The sequence below is a fragment of the Musca vetustissima genome, unplaced genomic scaffold, assembly GCF_032173495.1.
Source record: "Musca vetustissima isolate MV318-11 ecotype Yass unplaced genomic scaffold, APGP_CSIRO_Mvet_v1 utg68119, whole genome shotgun sequence".
In the NCBI taxonomy this organism is placed as follows: Eukaryota; Metazoa; Arthropoda; class Insecta; order Diptera; family Muscidae; genus Musca; species Musca vetustissima.
In genome coordinates this window covers 1,545-18,350 of record NW_026875723.1, presented here as the reverse complement: position 1 = coordinate 18,350, position 16,806 = coordinate 1,545, and the positions used below count along the sequence as shown (strand labels likewise).

General features: G+C 36.5%; 1 protein-coding gene across 1 annotated transcript; it reads right to left on the bottom strand.

Annotated features, from left to right (window-relative positions):
- Nucleotides 1-4: 4 nt before the first annotated feature.
- Nucleotides 5-15,797, bottom strand: LOC133338246 (rho guanine nucleotide exchange factor 7-like; the record flags this gene model as incomplete). Its single annotated transcript, XM_061546424.1, has 7 exons — nt 15,451-15,797; nt 15,158-15,358; nt 12,333-12,531; nt 12,048-12,269; nt 11,713-11,979; nt 3,594-4,059; nt 5-163 (listed from the first exon to the last, which is right to left on the bottom strand). Coding segments are annotated over exons 1-7 (1,852 nt in total), but the record flags the coding sequence as incomplete, so codon positions are not given.
- Between the last annotated feature and the right edge of the window lie 1,009 nt (nt 15,798-16,806).

Below are 16,806 nucleotides of genomic sequence, written 5' to 3'. Positions count from 1 at the left end.
GTTGGTTGATTTTTACGACCATTACAATAATTGGATAGATTGGAACCAATACTACCACCGGCACCGCTGCCACCACCACTACTATTACCGCCGGTTGTGCTGGTATTTAAAATGCTAGGGCGTAATGGTGGTGCTGGGCGCATATTTGTAATATTCCAATTAGCTGGAAGAAGAAAGAAAAAGGAGATTTAGTATAGAACATAAATATTACACTCCATAGGAGACCAATAAAGACCCTCCTATATAAAAGACTTCTCAAAGGTTTAGATTTTTTAAAAAAAATATTTTTTCAAGAACTAATATATGTGGCGTGGATATTTTTGGGAGGCCTCTACACAAGGCGTGAATTTTTTAAAGAATATTTTTGGGAGGTCTCTACACAAGGCGTGGATTTTTAAAGAATATCTTTGGGAAGTTTCTACAAGGCGTGGATTTTTAAAGAATATTTTTTAGAGGTCTCTACATAAGGCGTGGATTTTTTAAACCATATTTTTTGCAGGTCTCTACACAAGGCGTGGATTTTTTAAAGAATATTTTTGGGAGGTCTCTACACAAGGCGTGGATTTTTTAAAGAATATTTTTGGGAGGTCTTTACAAGGCGTGTATTTTTTTGTAAAGAATATTTTTGGGAGGTCACTACAAGGCGTGGATTTTTAAAACTATATTTTTGGGAGGTCACTACAAGGCGTGGATTTTTTAAAGAATATCTTTTGGAGGTGTCTACGTAAGGCGTTGATTTTTTAAAGAATATCTTTTGGAGGTGTCTACGTAAGGCGTTGATTTTTTAAAGAATATTATTGGGAGGTCTTTACAAGGCGTGGATTTTTTAAAGAATATTTTTTGGAGGTCTCTACGCAAGGCGTTGATTTTTTAAAGAATATTTTTGGGGGGGTCTTTACAAGGTGTGTTTTTTTTTTTTTTTTTTTTTTTTTGTAAACAATATTTTTGGGAGGTCACTACAAGGCGTGGATTTTTTAAAGAATATTTTTTGGAGGTCTCTACGCAAGGCGTTGATTTTTTAAAGAATATTATTGGGAGGTCTTTACAAGGCGTGTATTTTTTTTGTAAAGAATATTTTTGGGAGGTCTCTACAAGGCGTGGATTTTTTAAAGAATATTCTTGGGAGGTCTTTACAAGGCCTGGATTTGTTAAAGAATATTTTTTGAAGGTCCTACACAAGGCGTGGATTTTTTAAAGCATATTTTTTGGAAGTTTCTGCAAGGTGTGGATTTTGTAAAGAATATTTTTTGGAGTTTTCTGCAAGATGTGGATTTTTTAAAGAATATTTTTTTGGGGGTGGGGGGGTCTTTACAAGGCGTGTATTTTTTTTGTAAACAATATTTTTGGGAGGTCACTACAAGGCGTGGATTTTTTAAAGAATATTTTTTGGAGGTGTCTACGTAAGGCGTTGATTTTTTAAAGAATATTATTGGGAGGTCTTTACAAGGCGTGGATTTTTTAAAGAATATTTTTTGGAGGTCTCTACGCAAGGCGTTGATTTTTTAAAGAATATTTTTGGGGGGGTCTTTACAAGGCGTGTATTTTTTTTTTTTTTTTTTGTAAACAATATTTTTGGGAGGTCACTACAAGGCGTGGATTTTTTAAAGAATATTTTTTGGAGGTCTCTACGCAAGGCGTTGATTTTTTAAAGAATATTATTGGGAGGTCTTTACAAGGCGTGGATTTTTTAAAGAATATTTTTGGGAGGTCTCTACACAAGGCGTGGATTTTTTAAAGAATATTTTTGGGAGGTCTCTACACAAGGCGTGGATTTTTTAAAGAATATTTTTGGGAGGTCTCTACACAAGGCGTGGATTTTTAAACAATATTTTTGGAAGGTCTCTAGACAAGGCGTGGATTTTTTTTTAAATATTTTTGGAAGGTCTCTAGACAAGCCGTGGATTTTTTTAAAAATATTTTAGTAGCCCCTTTACAAGGCGTGCATTTTTAAAGGAATTTTTGTGGGAGGTCTCTACAAGGCGTGGATTTTTTAAGGAATTTTTGTCGGAGGTCTCTACAAAGCGTGGATTTTCTAAGGAATTTTTGTTGGAGGTCTCTACAAGGCGTGGATTATTTAAGGAATTTTTGTGGGAGGTCTCTACAAGGTGTGGATTTTTTAAGGAATTTTTGTGGGAGGTCTCTACAAGGCGTGGATTTTTTAAGGAATTTTTGTCGGAGGTCTCTACAAGGCGTGGATTTTTTAGGGAATTTTTGTGGGAGGTCTCTAAAGGCGTGGATTTTTAAGGAATTTTTGTGGGAGGTCTCTACAAGGCGTGGATTTTTTAAGGAATTTTTGTGGGAGGTCTCTACAAGGCGTGGATTTTTTAAGGAATTTTTGTGGGAGGTCTCTACAAGGCGTGGATTTTTTAAGGAATTTTTGTCGGAGGTCTCTACAAAGCGTGGATTTTCTAAGGAATTTTTGTTGGAGGTCTCTACAAGACGTGGATTATTTAAGGAATTTTTGTGGGAGGTCTCTACAAGGCGTGGATTTTTTAAGGAATTTTTGTGGGAGGTCTCTACAAGGCGTGGATTTTTTAAGGAATTTTTGTCGGAGGTCTCTACAAGGCGTGGATTTTTTAGGGAATTTTTGTGGGAGGTCTCTAAAGGCGTGGATTTTTAAGGAATTTTTGTGGGAGGTCTCTACAAGGCGTGGATTTTTTAAGGAATTTTTGTCGGAGGTCTCTACAAGGCGTGGATTTTTTAAGGAATTTTTGTGGGAGGTCTCTAAAGGCGTGGATTTTTAAGGAATTTTTGTGGGAGGTCTCTACAAGGCGTGGATTTTTTAAGGAATTTTTGTGGGAGGTCTCTACAAGGCGTGGATTTTTTAAGGAATTTTTGTGGGAGGTCTATACAAGGCGTGGATTTTTTAAGGAATTTTTATGGGAGGTCTCTACAAGGCGTGGATTTTTTAAGGAATTTTTGTGGGAGGTCTCTACAAGGCGTGGATTTTTTAAGGAATTTTTGTGGGAGGTCTCTACAAGGCGTGGATTTTTTAAGGAATTTTTGTGGGAGGTCTCTACAAGGCGTGGATTTTTTAAGGAATTTTTGTGGGAGGTCTCTACAAGGCGTGGATTTTTTAAGTAATTTTTGTGGGAGGTCTCTACAAGGCGTGGATTTTTTAAGGAATTTTTGTGGGAAGTCTCTATAAGGCGTGGATTTTTTAAAGAATTTTTGTGGGAGGTCTCTACAAGGCGTGGATTTTTTAAGGAATTTTTGTGTGGGAGGTCTCTACAAGGCGTGGATTTTTTAAGGAATTTTTGTGGGAGGTCTCTACAAGGCGTGGATTTTTTAAGGAATTTTTGTGGGAGGTCTCCACAAGGCGTGGATTTTTAAGGAATTTTTGTGGGAGGTCTCTACAAGACGTGGATTTTTTAAGGAATTTTTGTGGGAGGTCTCTACAAGACGTGGATTTTTTAAGGAATTTTTGTGGGAGGTCTCTACAAGACGTGGATTTTTTAAGGAATTTTTGTGGGAGGTCTCTACAAGACGTGGATTTTTTAAGGAATTTTTGTGGGAGGTCTATTTAATGCCTTTTACAAATCTTCTATATAGGGAATTTCTTTACGGCCTTCCCAGCAAATCATGTCCTTTACCTTTTGTGTTTCCTGTCCTTGCGTTTCCCCCCGCCGCCACTGCTGCTCCCGCCATGGTGTTTCCCGTATGATGCACCGGCATTTGTGTCTTCGAAATACTGTTCGATGTCTGGACTAAATTTGATTTGTGGTTTGGCACTGCCACTGGATGACTTGGTAGACTTGGTGGCTGTTGTTGTTGTTGAGGATGATGATGCATTTGATGAGGTGGTGGATGCTGAGTGTGTGTGTATTGATTGTAGCTGAGATGATGATTGAACGAAAGGCTCCGTTTGTGTTGTGACGTTGCTGCTGCCTGCTGCTGCTGTTGATGATTGTTCTCCAGTCGATTGATTGTGGCTGAATTGTTCGTTGCTTGTGCTGCTGTTGTTGATTGTCCGATGTTGTTGATCGTTTGTTGTTGTTGCTGCTGCTGTTGTTGATTTATTCGTTGACTGAGCAGACCGAGATTTGCCGGTGGGGACATCTGGAAAAATAATAGAATTTTTAATAATTTTTTATTTTATTTTATTTAGTTTTTTTTTTGGAATTCAAAATTGGTTAGTATTGCATTTCAAACAATATATAAAAAAGTGCGGAACTGAGTAGTAGTAGTAGTTGATATTAGTTGTCCAAAATTGAAAAAAATAGTAACATTCTCTGAAATTAGTTGAGTTTGATTTTGAATTGTTTTTTTATTTATTATTATTTAAACGACACGACATGATGAAAGTTGCTTTGCTGATTATTTTTTTGGGTTTTTCGTCCTGGTGCAGATTTGTATGGCCTTAAAACAAAAGCGCAAGCAAAGATAAGCTAATATATCAATATATATATACACTTATGTGGTATGAGGTTTGTGATGGAATGTTTTGAAATTCGTTGTCATTAATAAAAAAAGAAGTATTGGTTACATGAGATGATACAAAAAGAAGACTTAAAAAAACAAATCTGGATCTTACAGTTCTTTATTATTATAAAAAAAATTAAATTGTAATTATTTTCAATTCACATTACGCATTACATCTTTGAAAAATTTTGAATTTCATTACATTAGATGGCAAGCATTGTGATTAATTGTTTGATGGTCATGAAAATTTGGTGCTCGAAATTCGAATTAATGATTATTGCAGATTTACAGGTTCTCAATTATGTGCATGTTTTTTTTTTGAAATTGTTAAAAAGCCAAAGAGAAAAGAAAACAACAACAAAATCTATTAAAAAACGACAAAAACTAAAAGTTAAAAAAATTATTACTGATTACTTTTTTTCATTCTTTAACATGAAAGTGAAAAAAATTAGAAAAAAACGAGCTCTTTTTTCATTTGTATTTTTTGTGTGGGTGGGAAAATCGAGAAGTACATGGTTTTCTGGGCCGTATACGGCAGAGATTTTATATTCCAGAATAGTAGAAAAAATAAAAGTCATTTGAAGTTATTATTTGAAACTTCAACTTCCCAAGAATATTCTTTAAAAAATCCACGACCTCCCAAAAATATTCTTAAAAAAATCCACGACCTCCCAAAAATATTCTTTAGAACCAGTAAGGAAAGTAGTAAAGTCGGACGGGGCCGACTATATGATACCCTTCACCACTTTGAGTATATTCAACAGATGAATCCTAACAGAAGTCGCATTTTTAAAGGACCAGTAAAATGAAATTGGAACCATAAACACGTCATTCTGCAACCGATACTAAATTGTTCATTTGGTCAGATATAGAAGCTATATCTAAATCTGAACCGATTTCAGGAAACTTAACACACATCATTCTAGACCTAATTTGTTACGCTGTGCCAAATTTCGTGCAAATCGAAAGATATATAGGGACTTTGATGCACCATTTACATTAAATCTGACGAAAGTATATGTGGGAGCTATATATAAATCTGAACCGATTTTCAGGCAACTTTACACACATCATTCTAGACCTAATTTGCTACCCTGTGCCAAATTCCGTGCTTAAATCGACTCAAAAAGTGATTCTATGCATATTCTCAAAAGGAGCCATGGGTCTATCTCGATTATTTTTGCATGTTACAAACACATGCACAAAAACATAATACTTCTGGTACAGGGTATTAGAATTTGGTTCAAGAACCTCAAAACCTGGGGGCTACCAGAAAAAATTGACCAATATTTATAATTTATAGTGGAGAGATGTGCTACCTAATAAGAACTCGACGTACTAAATTACAGTCAATTTGGTCGAAAAATCCGATCAGAACCCCCAAAATACCAAAAATTATGGGGAACCGTTATATGGGTACTACCAGAAAAACTGGACCTATATTTATAATTTTTAGTGGAGTAATTTGGTACCCAATAAGAACCCAATGTACAAAATTTCAGCGAATTTAGTTATAAAACGAGCCCAAAAACCCGAAAATACCGAAAATTGGGGGTGCCCTAATATGGGGGCTTTCCGAAAAAATGGACCTTTATTTATAATTTTTGGTAGGGAGATTTGCTACCCAATAAGAACTCAATGTACAAAATTTCAGCGAATTCAGTTAAAAAACGCGCTCAAGAACCTCAAAATACCGAAAATTTGGGGGTACCCTTATATGGGGGCTATGCGAAAAATGGACCGTTATTTATAGTTTTTGGTAGGGATATTTGCTACCCAATAAGAACATAAAGTACCAAATTTCAGCGAATTCGGTCGGAAAATGCGATCAAAACCCCCAAAATACCGAAAATTGGGGGTAATCTTATATGGGGGCTATCCGAAAAAATGGACCTTTATTTATAATTTTTGGTAGAGAGATTTGCTACCCAATAAGAACTCAAAGTACCAAATTTCAGCGAATTCAGTTAAAAAACGCGCTCAAGAACCTCAAAATACCGAAAATTTTGGGGTACCCTTATATGGGAGCTATGCCTAAACGTGGACCGATTTTCTCCAATTTCAATAGGGTTCGTCCTTGGGCCAATTAAGTGACCTGTGCCAAATTTCATCCAAATCGGATCATAAATGCGACCTGTACTTTGTTAACAAAAATACATGGACGGACGGACGGACGGACAGACAGACGGACATGCATAAATCGACTCAGAAAGTGATTCTATGCATATTCTCAAAAGGAACCATGGGTCTATCTCGATTATTTTTGCCTGTTACAAACATATGCACAAAGACATAATACCCTGTACCACAGTGTGGTGAAGGGTATAAAAATCCACGACCTCCCAAAAATATTCTTTAAAAAATCCACGACCTCCCAAAAATATTCTTTAAAAAAATCCACGATCTCCCAAAAATATTCTTTAAAAAATCCACGACCTCCCAAAAATATTCTTTAAAAAAATCCACGACCTCCCAAAAATATTCTTTAAAAAATCCACGACCTCCCAAAAATATTCTTTAAAAAATCCACGACCTCCCAAAAATATTCTTTAAAAAACCCACGACATCCCAAAAATATTCTTCAAAAAATCCAGGACCTCCCAAAAATATTCTTTAAAAAAATCCACGACGTCCCAAAAACCTTCTTTAAAAAATCCACGCCTTGTAAAGGCCTCGAAAAAACCTTCTTTAAAAAATCCACGCCTTGTAAAGACCTCGAAAAAACCTTCTTTAAAAAATCCACGCCTTGTAAAGACCTCGAAAAAACCTTCTTTAAAAAATCCACGCCTTGTAAAGACCTCGAAAAAACCTTCTTTAAAAATCCACGCCTTGTAAAGACCTCGAAAAAACCTTCTTTATAAAATCCACGCCTTGTAAAGACCTCGAAAAACCCTTCTTTAAAAAATCCACGCCTTGTAAAAAATCCACAACTCGAAAAAACCTTCTTTAAAAAATCCACGCCTTGTAAAAAATCCACACCTCGAAAAAACCTTCTTTAAAAAATCCACGCCTTGTAAAGACCTCGAAAAAACCTTCTTTAAAAATCCACGCCTTGTAAAGACCTCGAAAAAACCTTCTTTATAAAATCCACGCCTTGTAAAGACCTCGAAAAACCCTTCTTTAAAAAATCCACGCCTTGTAAAAAATCCACAACTCGAAAAAACCTTCTTTAAAAAATCCACGCCTTGTAAAAAATCCACACCTCGAAAAAACCTTCTTTAAAAAATCCACGCCTTGTAAAGACCTCGAAAAAACCTTCTTTAAAAAATCCACGCCTTGTAAAGACCCCGAAAAAATATTCTTTAAAAAATCCACGCCTTGTAAAGACCTCCTCCCAAAAATATTCTTTAAAAAATCCACGCCTTGTAAAGACCTCCTCCCAAAAATATTCTTAAAAAAAAATCCACGCCAAAAATATTCTTAAAAAAAATCCACGCCAAAAATATTCTTAAAAAAAATCCACGCCAAAAATATTTTTTAAAAAATCCACGCCTTGTAAAGACCTCCGAAAAATATTCTTTAAAAAATCCACGCCTTGTAAAGACCTCCGAAAAATATTCTTTAAAAAATTCACGCCTTGTAAAGACCTCCCAAAAATATTCTTTAAAAAATCCACGCCTTGTAAAGACCTCCCAAAAATATTCTTTAAAAAATCCACGCATTGTAAAGACCTCCCAAAAATATTCTTTAAAAAATCCACGCCTTGTAAAGACCTCCCAAAAATATTCTTTAAAAAATCCACGCCTTGTAAAGACCTCCCAAAAATATTCTTTAAAAAATCCACGCCTTGTGTAGGATCTCCAAAAAATATTTTTTTTAAAGAATATCCACGCCTTGTAATGACCTGCCAAAAATATTCATTAAAAAATCCAGGCCTTAAATAAAGGCTTGTTTATTTAGTTTTTATCCCACCCCTAGAAAACCATGACTCCTTCTGCTCTCTCACACCACACAGACAAAAGAGAACAAATTCAAAAATAATTAATCTCCAATAAATGGAAAACAGAAAAAATAATCGATATTAGAAAAAAATTAATTAAGAAAAATTATTTGAACGAAAAAAAAATATATAGAACTAAGATTTGAACGAATTTACAAAACAGAACGTGCACAAACGCTCATATCACAACAACTACACATTTGCGAGATGCGCGAACAACAACACACAAATGCGTAGCCGAGCATCAGGAGCAGCAAATGATATATTTTTTTGAGAGTGGGGGGGCTTAAAAATGCTTGCCTTCTGCCAATGGCTTGACTGCTTGACCAGTACCAGAATTTGTCACCGTCGTCGATGTCATCATCTTCATTGCATCTTCATCGTCGCGTATTGAACCTAAGGACTCCATACGAGCCAAATAATTGCCACTACAAATTGGACAATCCATGGATGAACCGGCCGAACTGCTTAACTGGCCAGAGTGGCTGGCAGCAACGCGGGTATTATTGCCAATTGAATTGCGCAGGGTTGGGCAACAATTGGTGGCACTGTTGTTATTGTTGTTGTTGCTATTGTAATTATTACACAGCGGACATTCGGCAGATGTGGTTATGGTTGTGGTAGTGTTGGTGGCAATTTGTTGGCGATTTGCCGAGGACGAAGACGAGGACGAAGTTGATTTCGTTGACGAAGATGTTTGCGTAGAACTACAAATGCTAATACAATCCTGACACAGACTACAATAGGCAGCACCTTCACTGAAACCACTTGCCCCTCCCAGGGAACACTGGCAACTGGAGCATAGCGAACAGTGGGAATCCAAGCTGACTTCATGGGAGGGCGGTGGTAGACGTTTATTGTAAACCTGGGCAATACTTTTGACAATTTCATTGGGCAGCGTTTCCTTTTTCCACCAATGGGCATACATTCCCGAACGAAATACACCTGGTGTTTCATTGGGATTTGTAGTTGATGCTGATTGGGTCGGCTCCATGCCAGATTCATGGGGACTCTGTGAAGTGAATATAAAACCACCATTGGCTGTGGCATACGAAGATGGCTGCTGGCTATGGGAAGGTGCCGTGGAGCTAATAAAAATACTTTTACTATTCCTTTGGAATTCTAAAGAAGTTATTTGATTGGGGGGCTGGGAATGTACCCCATGAGCCTCATCCTCCTGTTGCGATTGCTGAGAATTTTCTAAAAACTTTTCACGAAATGTGCCGCAGACATCGAAACGTGTGAGATCATTATTACTGGAGAGTAATTTCAAATTACCATCTACATCGTAGAAGGGTTCATAGGCACCACCCTCGGTGGCTGGGGGATCTGGGGAATTTATCGTACAACTACCAGCCATTCCGCTGTCACTGGATCGGGGGCTGGGACATTGAGAACTTTCACAGCATTTACATTTGGGTGAGGTGGTGGTGGTGCTACTGTTACTCTCACCGGGTAGCGGGAAAGGTCTTCGATTGTTGTTGTTATTATCACTCCTATCGGGTGGCACTTGATTTGCCACCGAGCTATTGGCATCTCCACCCTGCTGTTGTTCCTCTTGCATTAGGGGTACATAATGATAGCTAATGCAACGTTTAACCGAATTCCGTTTGGTTCGCCCCATTTCCTCATTGCTACTTCTTTTGGGTTCGAAGCACAGTTCCGTTTGGGATAAATGTAAATTTTTGTTGTTATTGAACATGGAGGGTGGTGCTATGACATGATCATCATCTCCCCCATTATTCACCTGGAGATGTAATTTTGTGGGTGAGTGTTGTTCTTGTTGGAGATCATTGAAATTATATAACAATTCGGCTTGCAGTTTATCGGGAGCTTCTCGAGACATGGCTGGTATATCCAGGGTGCTGGCATGTACCTCTCCATCCACAGTATCATCTCCGTGTCCTCCTCCGCCATGATTTATTTCCACAGCATCGGCACTTTGATTTTGCATATCATTACGATCCTGCCAGGAGGGTACATAGACCTCTGTCTTGGAACTACGATTGAAACGATTACCCACAAAAATATTCGGCATACTGTGGCGTTCAGGAGGAGATGTGGCCAAATGTTGTTCGGAGCTATTTTTAATTTTTGTTTCATCACAGAGATCAGCTAAATTTTCACAGGCAATATAGGCCCCCTTCAGGCGCCCACCATATACTGAGGATTTTTCCGAAGTCTCAGAGGTCTGTTGTTGTAACAATGCTTCAGGTTTCAGCAGTTGTTCGGACTGAGCATGAGGTATGCTAATTTCCTTGGTTTGTGTGAGTCCACCTCCTCCCATGGTCAAATGGGCCTTGGAGGTGTGTATAATAATACTTTGTTCCGATGACTTACGGCCTATGGCCCGCATAGTTTTCGAACCAATTATAAGAGAGTCCCCCAGAGTCCCCAGGCCATCACGACCATCATCCGAGCCGGAATCAAAATTTATGAGATTTATTGATGAACAATGCCTGGTGGCTTTCCCCGTGGGTGGTGTTGCTGCCCCCGGACCATGATCGATAAAGGTACCAGTCGAGGACACAATGGAATCGTTTCGGGAAAATCTCACAAAATCAAAATCATGGGCGCTAACAATCCCGCTACCACCACTTTCCGAATCGGTGGGCAATGAAAATGCATCCTGTCTCTCCAGTGTTCCCCCGGATTTCTCCTCTGCCGATCTTTCTTCTCCCGGTGTCAAAGACCTGGCCAGTTTTTTACACGTTTTATGTCGCCTCTTCCGCAATGGTATCGCGTCCATGTTGATGCTCTGTCTTGACTGGGGATATAGCAACATTTTTATGATGACCGCCTTCAATTGGCCGGCCTGGACCAATTTGGCAAAATGATCACTGAGATTTGCATAGGGGGCCGTGGGTGGATAATTACTGGGCGGTAGGGTGACACGCATTTGTGGTGTATTGTAATAGGCACACAATGAAAATCTTGTACAATAGCCACGCGCATCCAAATTATGAATAGAGGAAGAAGAAGAAGCTGACGTCGAGGTCTAAATGAATGGCGGCGCGTATTTTGATTTTTTTTTTTTTTTTTTTATACAGACAACAACAAAAAAGTTTTGGTCGTTTTTTGGATTGATTTGATTTATAAAGAAAAAAGGTTTTGAGTATATTTTTTGGAAATTTTTGGTTAAATTTTATATTTCTTTTCAAAACATTGGGGGAGCTTAGGAACTCGGGGTATACAAGTAGTATATATAGAAGGTAGGAAGTTTAGTATTTAGAATTGAAATCAAATTTTGTGTTCAAAATAAAAAAATATTGAAATCATAAATCCTTAGCTACACCAATGTAAGTTCCAAAACAAAATCGAAAAACGGATTTCCTTCATTTCATACTTACATGACTGGGTGGTGTTGAAATGTGGCCTCCGCCACCACCTCCTCCGCCACCGCCTCCTATACTTAAATTACTATGTTGACGTTTAATGCCAATTGGTAAACTGGCATTGGTTGAGGTTAACAACTCGACCCATTTATTGGCCTCATTGGGTCCCTGGCAAACGGCAATAATCCTCTCAATCAAAGGACTATTGATTTCAAAGGCATTCTTAAAGGTATCGGAATCTTCCAGGCGATTAACCACAATACCCGTTAAGGGTAATTTACCCTAAGAAAATAAAAAAAAAACAAATTAATTCAGGAAGTCCTCTTTCTCTCTCCATCTCGTTTCCCCACCTCATAAATAAAAGCACTCATTCGCTGGCTAACACTCAATATGAGTAATGTCTGTGGAAATAATACAAAATAACGATCGCGATGATCCAAACCCACTGCCACACTGCCCATGTGAATTATTTCACCCAATGAACTGAGTTCCTGGCCTTGCCAACCACGTACAGGACCCGTTAAGACTTGTAGTTCAAGTTCTTTTTGTCTGCGGGTGGCGGAACAGGTGGCCTACAAAAAATAAGTAAAAAAAAATGGATTAATCGGTTATAGTAATCGTGATCGACAACTTACCGCAATATCCTTATAAACCGCTACACTTCGTTGTGTATCCCCTCGATCAGGATGACTGCTTTCCATGTGTCGTTCCAATTCTTGCAACATGGCTGAGTATTTATCCAGACGGCGAAATGGTTTGGACAGACCCGTTGTGAGGACTAAAAGGCCAGGTTTTGCAGCTCCCTGCTGTTCCATGTATTTTTCCAGTTCATCTCTGGAATTAGAAAAAAAAAACAATGTTAAAAATCGGACTAAGAAGTTTTTTAAACAGAATATTTTTAAAGCCCTTTACAAGGCGTGGATTTTTTAAAGACTACTTTTTTGGAGGTCTCTACACAAGGCGTGGATTTTTTAAAGACTACTTTTTTGGAGGTCTCTACACAAGGCGTGGATTTTTTAAAGAATATTTTTAGGAGGATTTTTTAAACAATATTTTTAGGAGGATTTTTTAAAGAATATTTTTAGGAGGATTTTTTAAACAATATTTTTAGGAGGATTTTTTAAAGAATATTTTTAGGAGGATTTTTTAAAGAATATTTTTAGGAGGTCTCTACACAAGGCGTGGATTTTTTAAAGAATATTTTTACGAGGATTTTTTAAAGAATATTTTTACGAGGATTTTTTAAAGAATATTTTTAGGAGGTCTCTACACAAGGGGTGGATTTTTTAAAGAATATTTTTAGGAGGATTTTTTAAAGAATATTTTTAGAAGGCCCCTAACCAAGGCGTGGATTTTTTAAAGAATATTTTTAGGAGGATTTTTTAAAGAATATTTTTAGAACACTCTACACAAGGCGCGGATTTTTAAAGAATATTATTAGGAGGATTTTTTAAAGAATATTTTTAGAAGGTCTCTAGACAAGGCGTGGATTTTTTAAAGAATATTTTTAGGAGGATTTTTAAAGAATATTTTTAGGAGGATTTTTAAAGAATATTTTTAGAAGGTCTCTACACAAGGCGTGGATTTTTTAAAGAATATTTTTAGGAGGATTTTTTAAAGAATATTTTTAGAAAGTCTCTACACAAGGCGTGGATTTTTTAAGGAATATTTTTAGGAGGATTTTTTAAAGAATATATTTAGAAGGTCTCTACACAAGGCGTGGATTTTTAAAGAATATTTTTAGGAGGATTTTTTAAAGAATATTTTTAGAAGGTCTCTACACAAGGCGTGGATTTTTAAAGAATATTTTTTAGGAGGATTTTTTAAAGAATATTTTTAGAAGGTCTCTACACAAGGCGTGGATTTTTAAAGAATGTTTTTAGGAGGTCTCTACACAAGGCGTGGATTTTTTAAAGAATATTTTTAGGAGGATTTTTAAAGAATATTTTTAGGAGGATTTTTTAAAGAATATTTTTAGAAGGTCTCTACACAAGGCGTGGATTTTTTAAAGAATGTTTTTAGGAGGTCTCTACACAAGGCGTGGATTTTTTAAAGAATATTTTTAGGAGGATTTTTTAAAGAATATTTTTAGAAGGTCTCTACACAAGGCGTGGATTTTTTAAGGAATATTTTTAGGAGGATTTTTTAAAGAATATTTTTAGAAGGTCTCTACACAAGGCGTGGATTTTTAAAGAATATTTTTAGGAGGATTTTTTAAAGAATATTTTTAAAAGGTCTCTACACAAGGCGTGGATTTTTAAAGAATATTTTTAGGAGGATTTTTTAAAGAATATTTTTAAAAGGTCTCTACACAAGGCGTGGATTTTTAAAGAATGTTTTTAGGAGGTCTCTACACAAGGCGTGGATTTTTTAAAGCATATTTTTTGGGAGGTCTCTACAAGGCGTGGATTTTTTAAAGCATATGTTTTGGGAGGTCTCTACAAGGCGTGGATTTTTTAAAGCATATTTTTGGGAGGTCTCTACAAGGCGTGGATTTTTTAAAGCATATTTTTGGGAGGTCTCTACAAGGCGTGGATTTTTTAAAGATTATTTCTTGAAGTCCTATCAAAGGCGTAGATTTTTTAAAGATTATTTTTTGAAGGTCTATCAAAGGCGTGGATTTTTTAAAGATTACTTTTTGAAGGTCTATCAAAGGCGTGGATTTTTTAAAGATTATTTTTTGAAGGTCTATCAAAGGCGTGGATTTTTTAAAGATTATTTTTTGAAGGTCTCTCAAAGTCGTGGATTTTTTAAAGATTATTTTTTGAAAGTCTCTCAAAGGCGTGGATTTTTTAAAGATTATTTTTTGAAAGTCTATCAAAGGCGTGGATTTTTTAAAGATTATTTTTTTGAAAGTCTATCAAAGGCGTGGATTTTTTTAAAGATTATTTTTGAAGGTCTCCACAAGGTGTGGATTTTTTAAGGATATTTTTTAGAGTTCTATCAAAGGCGTTGATTTTTTAAATATTATTTTTTGAAGGTCTCTACAAGGCATGGATTTTTTAAATATTATTTTTTGAAAGTCTCTACAAGGCATGGATTTTTTAAAGATTCTTTTTTGAATGTCTCTACAAGGCATGGAATTTTTAAAGATTCTTTTTTGAAGGTGTATTAAAGGCGTGAAGTTCTTACAAATTCCTACTCACGTCTGGTGAACTGTTGTGGGGTCTTAGTTACCGGTATGAAATTTTGTTTAAAAAAATAAATAAATATCAATACCAGACATATTTATCAAATACATAAATTAGGTGTTTTTATCAAATGTATACAACAACAATTTCAATTTTCTTATCGCAAAATAAACAACCAAATGATTTGATGAAAACTACAATAACACTTTTTTTAATTAAGCAAATACAACAATAACAAAATTATTACTCATTTGGCAAGGTTTGGCAATAATTAAGTTTGCAAACACACAGACACACTCACACACACACACATATATATAGATACTTACTTGTATTTATCTAATATAACAATAGCTTTGGGATGTGCAGCACAATAGGCCTGATGAACTTGTTTCATCAGTGGTGCCTTATTTAGAAATAGTTTGCCCACACGATCATTGCACTCTTCCATTTGTGTCAGCAGCTCTTCGTGGGTCTTGACAACCTCAACAAAATTGCACATTAATTGAGCGTATTCATCGGTATTCAAACTGCAAAACGGGGAGATGGAAAATAAGTAGAAGGAGGTCATTATTAATTAATGGAGGAAATGAGAAGGGTTGGTTGTTGAGCAGCTACTTACATTTGTGTTTGCTGTAGTGGTTCCAAAAAATTCTCCAACAGTCCTTGGACCTCAGCCACATGCGCCCGCTCCGAATCGAGCAAATCTTTGAGTACTACCGATCGATATTCTTGTATCTCCTCGGGTGGCCGAATCGAATCGGTAATGGGCAATGGTGCCTTGTATTCCATAACATAATTGCTGGGAAACCAGCCAGTCTTATCGTTTAGTGTACCCTCCCACCAGCCACCCTCTTCACGCTGTGTCACAGTGATTAGATCACCTTTCTTAAAGCACAATTCATCATTGTTGCCCCCCTTGAAGGAGTACTCGGCTTGGACTATTAATGGTTGTTCCATGATTTGTTGTTGTTAATGGTGGTGGCTCTACGCGGTTGCTGTGATGGCGAACATATACAAATGTGTGTGGTTGTGTATGTGTGTTATTTTGTTTTAGGAAATTTTCTCCTCCCAGGGGCTAGAGGGCCGTGATTGCTGCTATAAATCAGTTCAACTGCAAAGAAAGAATGCGAAAACTAATTATAAATAATTGTTTCGTGTTGTTGTTGTTCAATCAAATGGCTTGTATCAATTGGAAATTTAATCTTGTTAATGAAAAAAAAAAAAACAAAAATGTACAAATGTTTGGACATTCCTGGGTGTCGTAAATAAAAACACATTTCTATTCTTCAATAAAAAAGAAAAACCTTTAAGGCTTTATCGAGGACTTTACAAGGCGTGGACTTTTTAAATAACATTTTTTCGAGGTCTTTACAAGGCGTGGGCTTTTTAAAGAACATTTTTTCGAGGTCTTTACAAGGCGTGGACTTTTTAAAGAACATTTTTTCGAGGTCTTTACAAGGCGTGGATTTTTAAAAGAATATTTTTGAGAGGTATTGACAAGGCGTGGATTTTTAAGGAATATCTTTGGGAGATCTCTACAAGGCGTGGATTTTTAAGGAATATCTTTGGGAGATCTCTACAAGGCGTGGATTTTTAAGGAATATCTTTGGGAGATCTCTACAAGGCGTGGGTTTTTTAAAGAATATTTTTTCGAGGTCTTTACAAGGCGTGGATTTTTTAAAGAACATTTTTTCGAGGTCTTTACAAGGCGTGGACTTTTTAAAGAAAATTTTTTCGAGGTCTTTAGAAGGCATGGACTTTTTAAAGAACATTTTTTCGAGGTCTTTACAAGGCGTGGATTTTTTAAAGAATATTTTTTCGAGGTCTTTACAAGACGTGAATTTTTTAAGGAATATTTTTTCGAGGTCTTTACAAGACGCGGATTTTTTAAAGAATATATTTTCGAGGCCTTTACATGGCGTGGGTTTTTTAAAGAATATTTTTTCGAGGTCTTTACAAGGCGCGGATTTTTTAA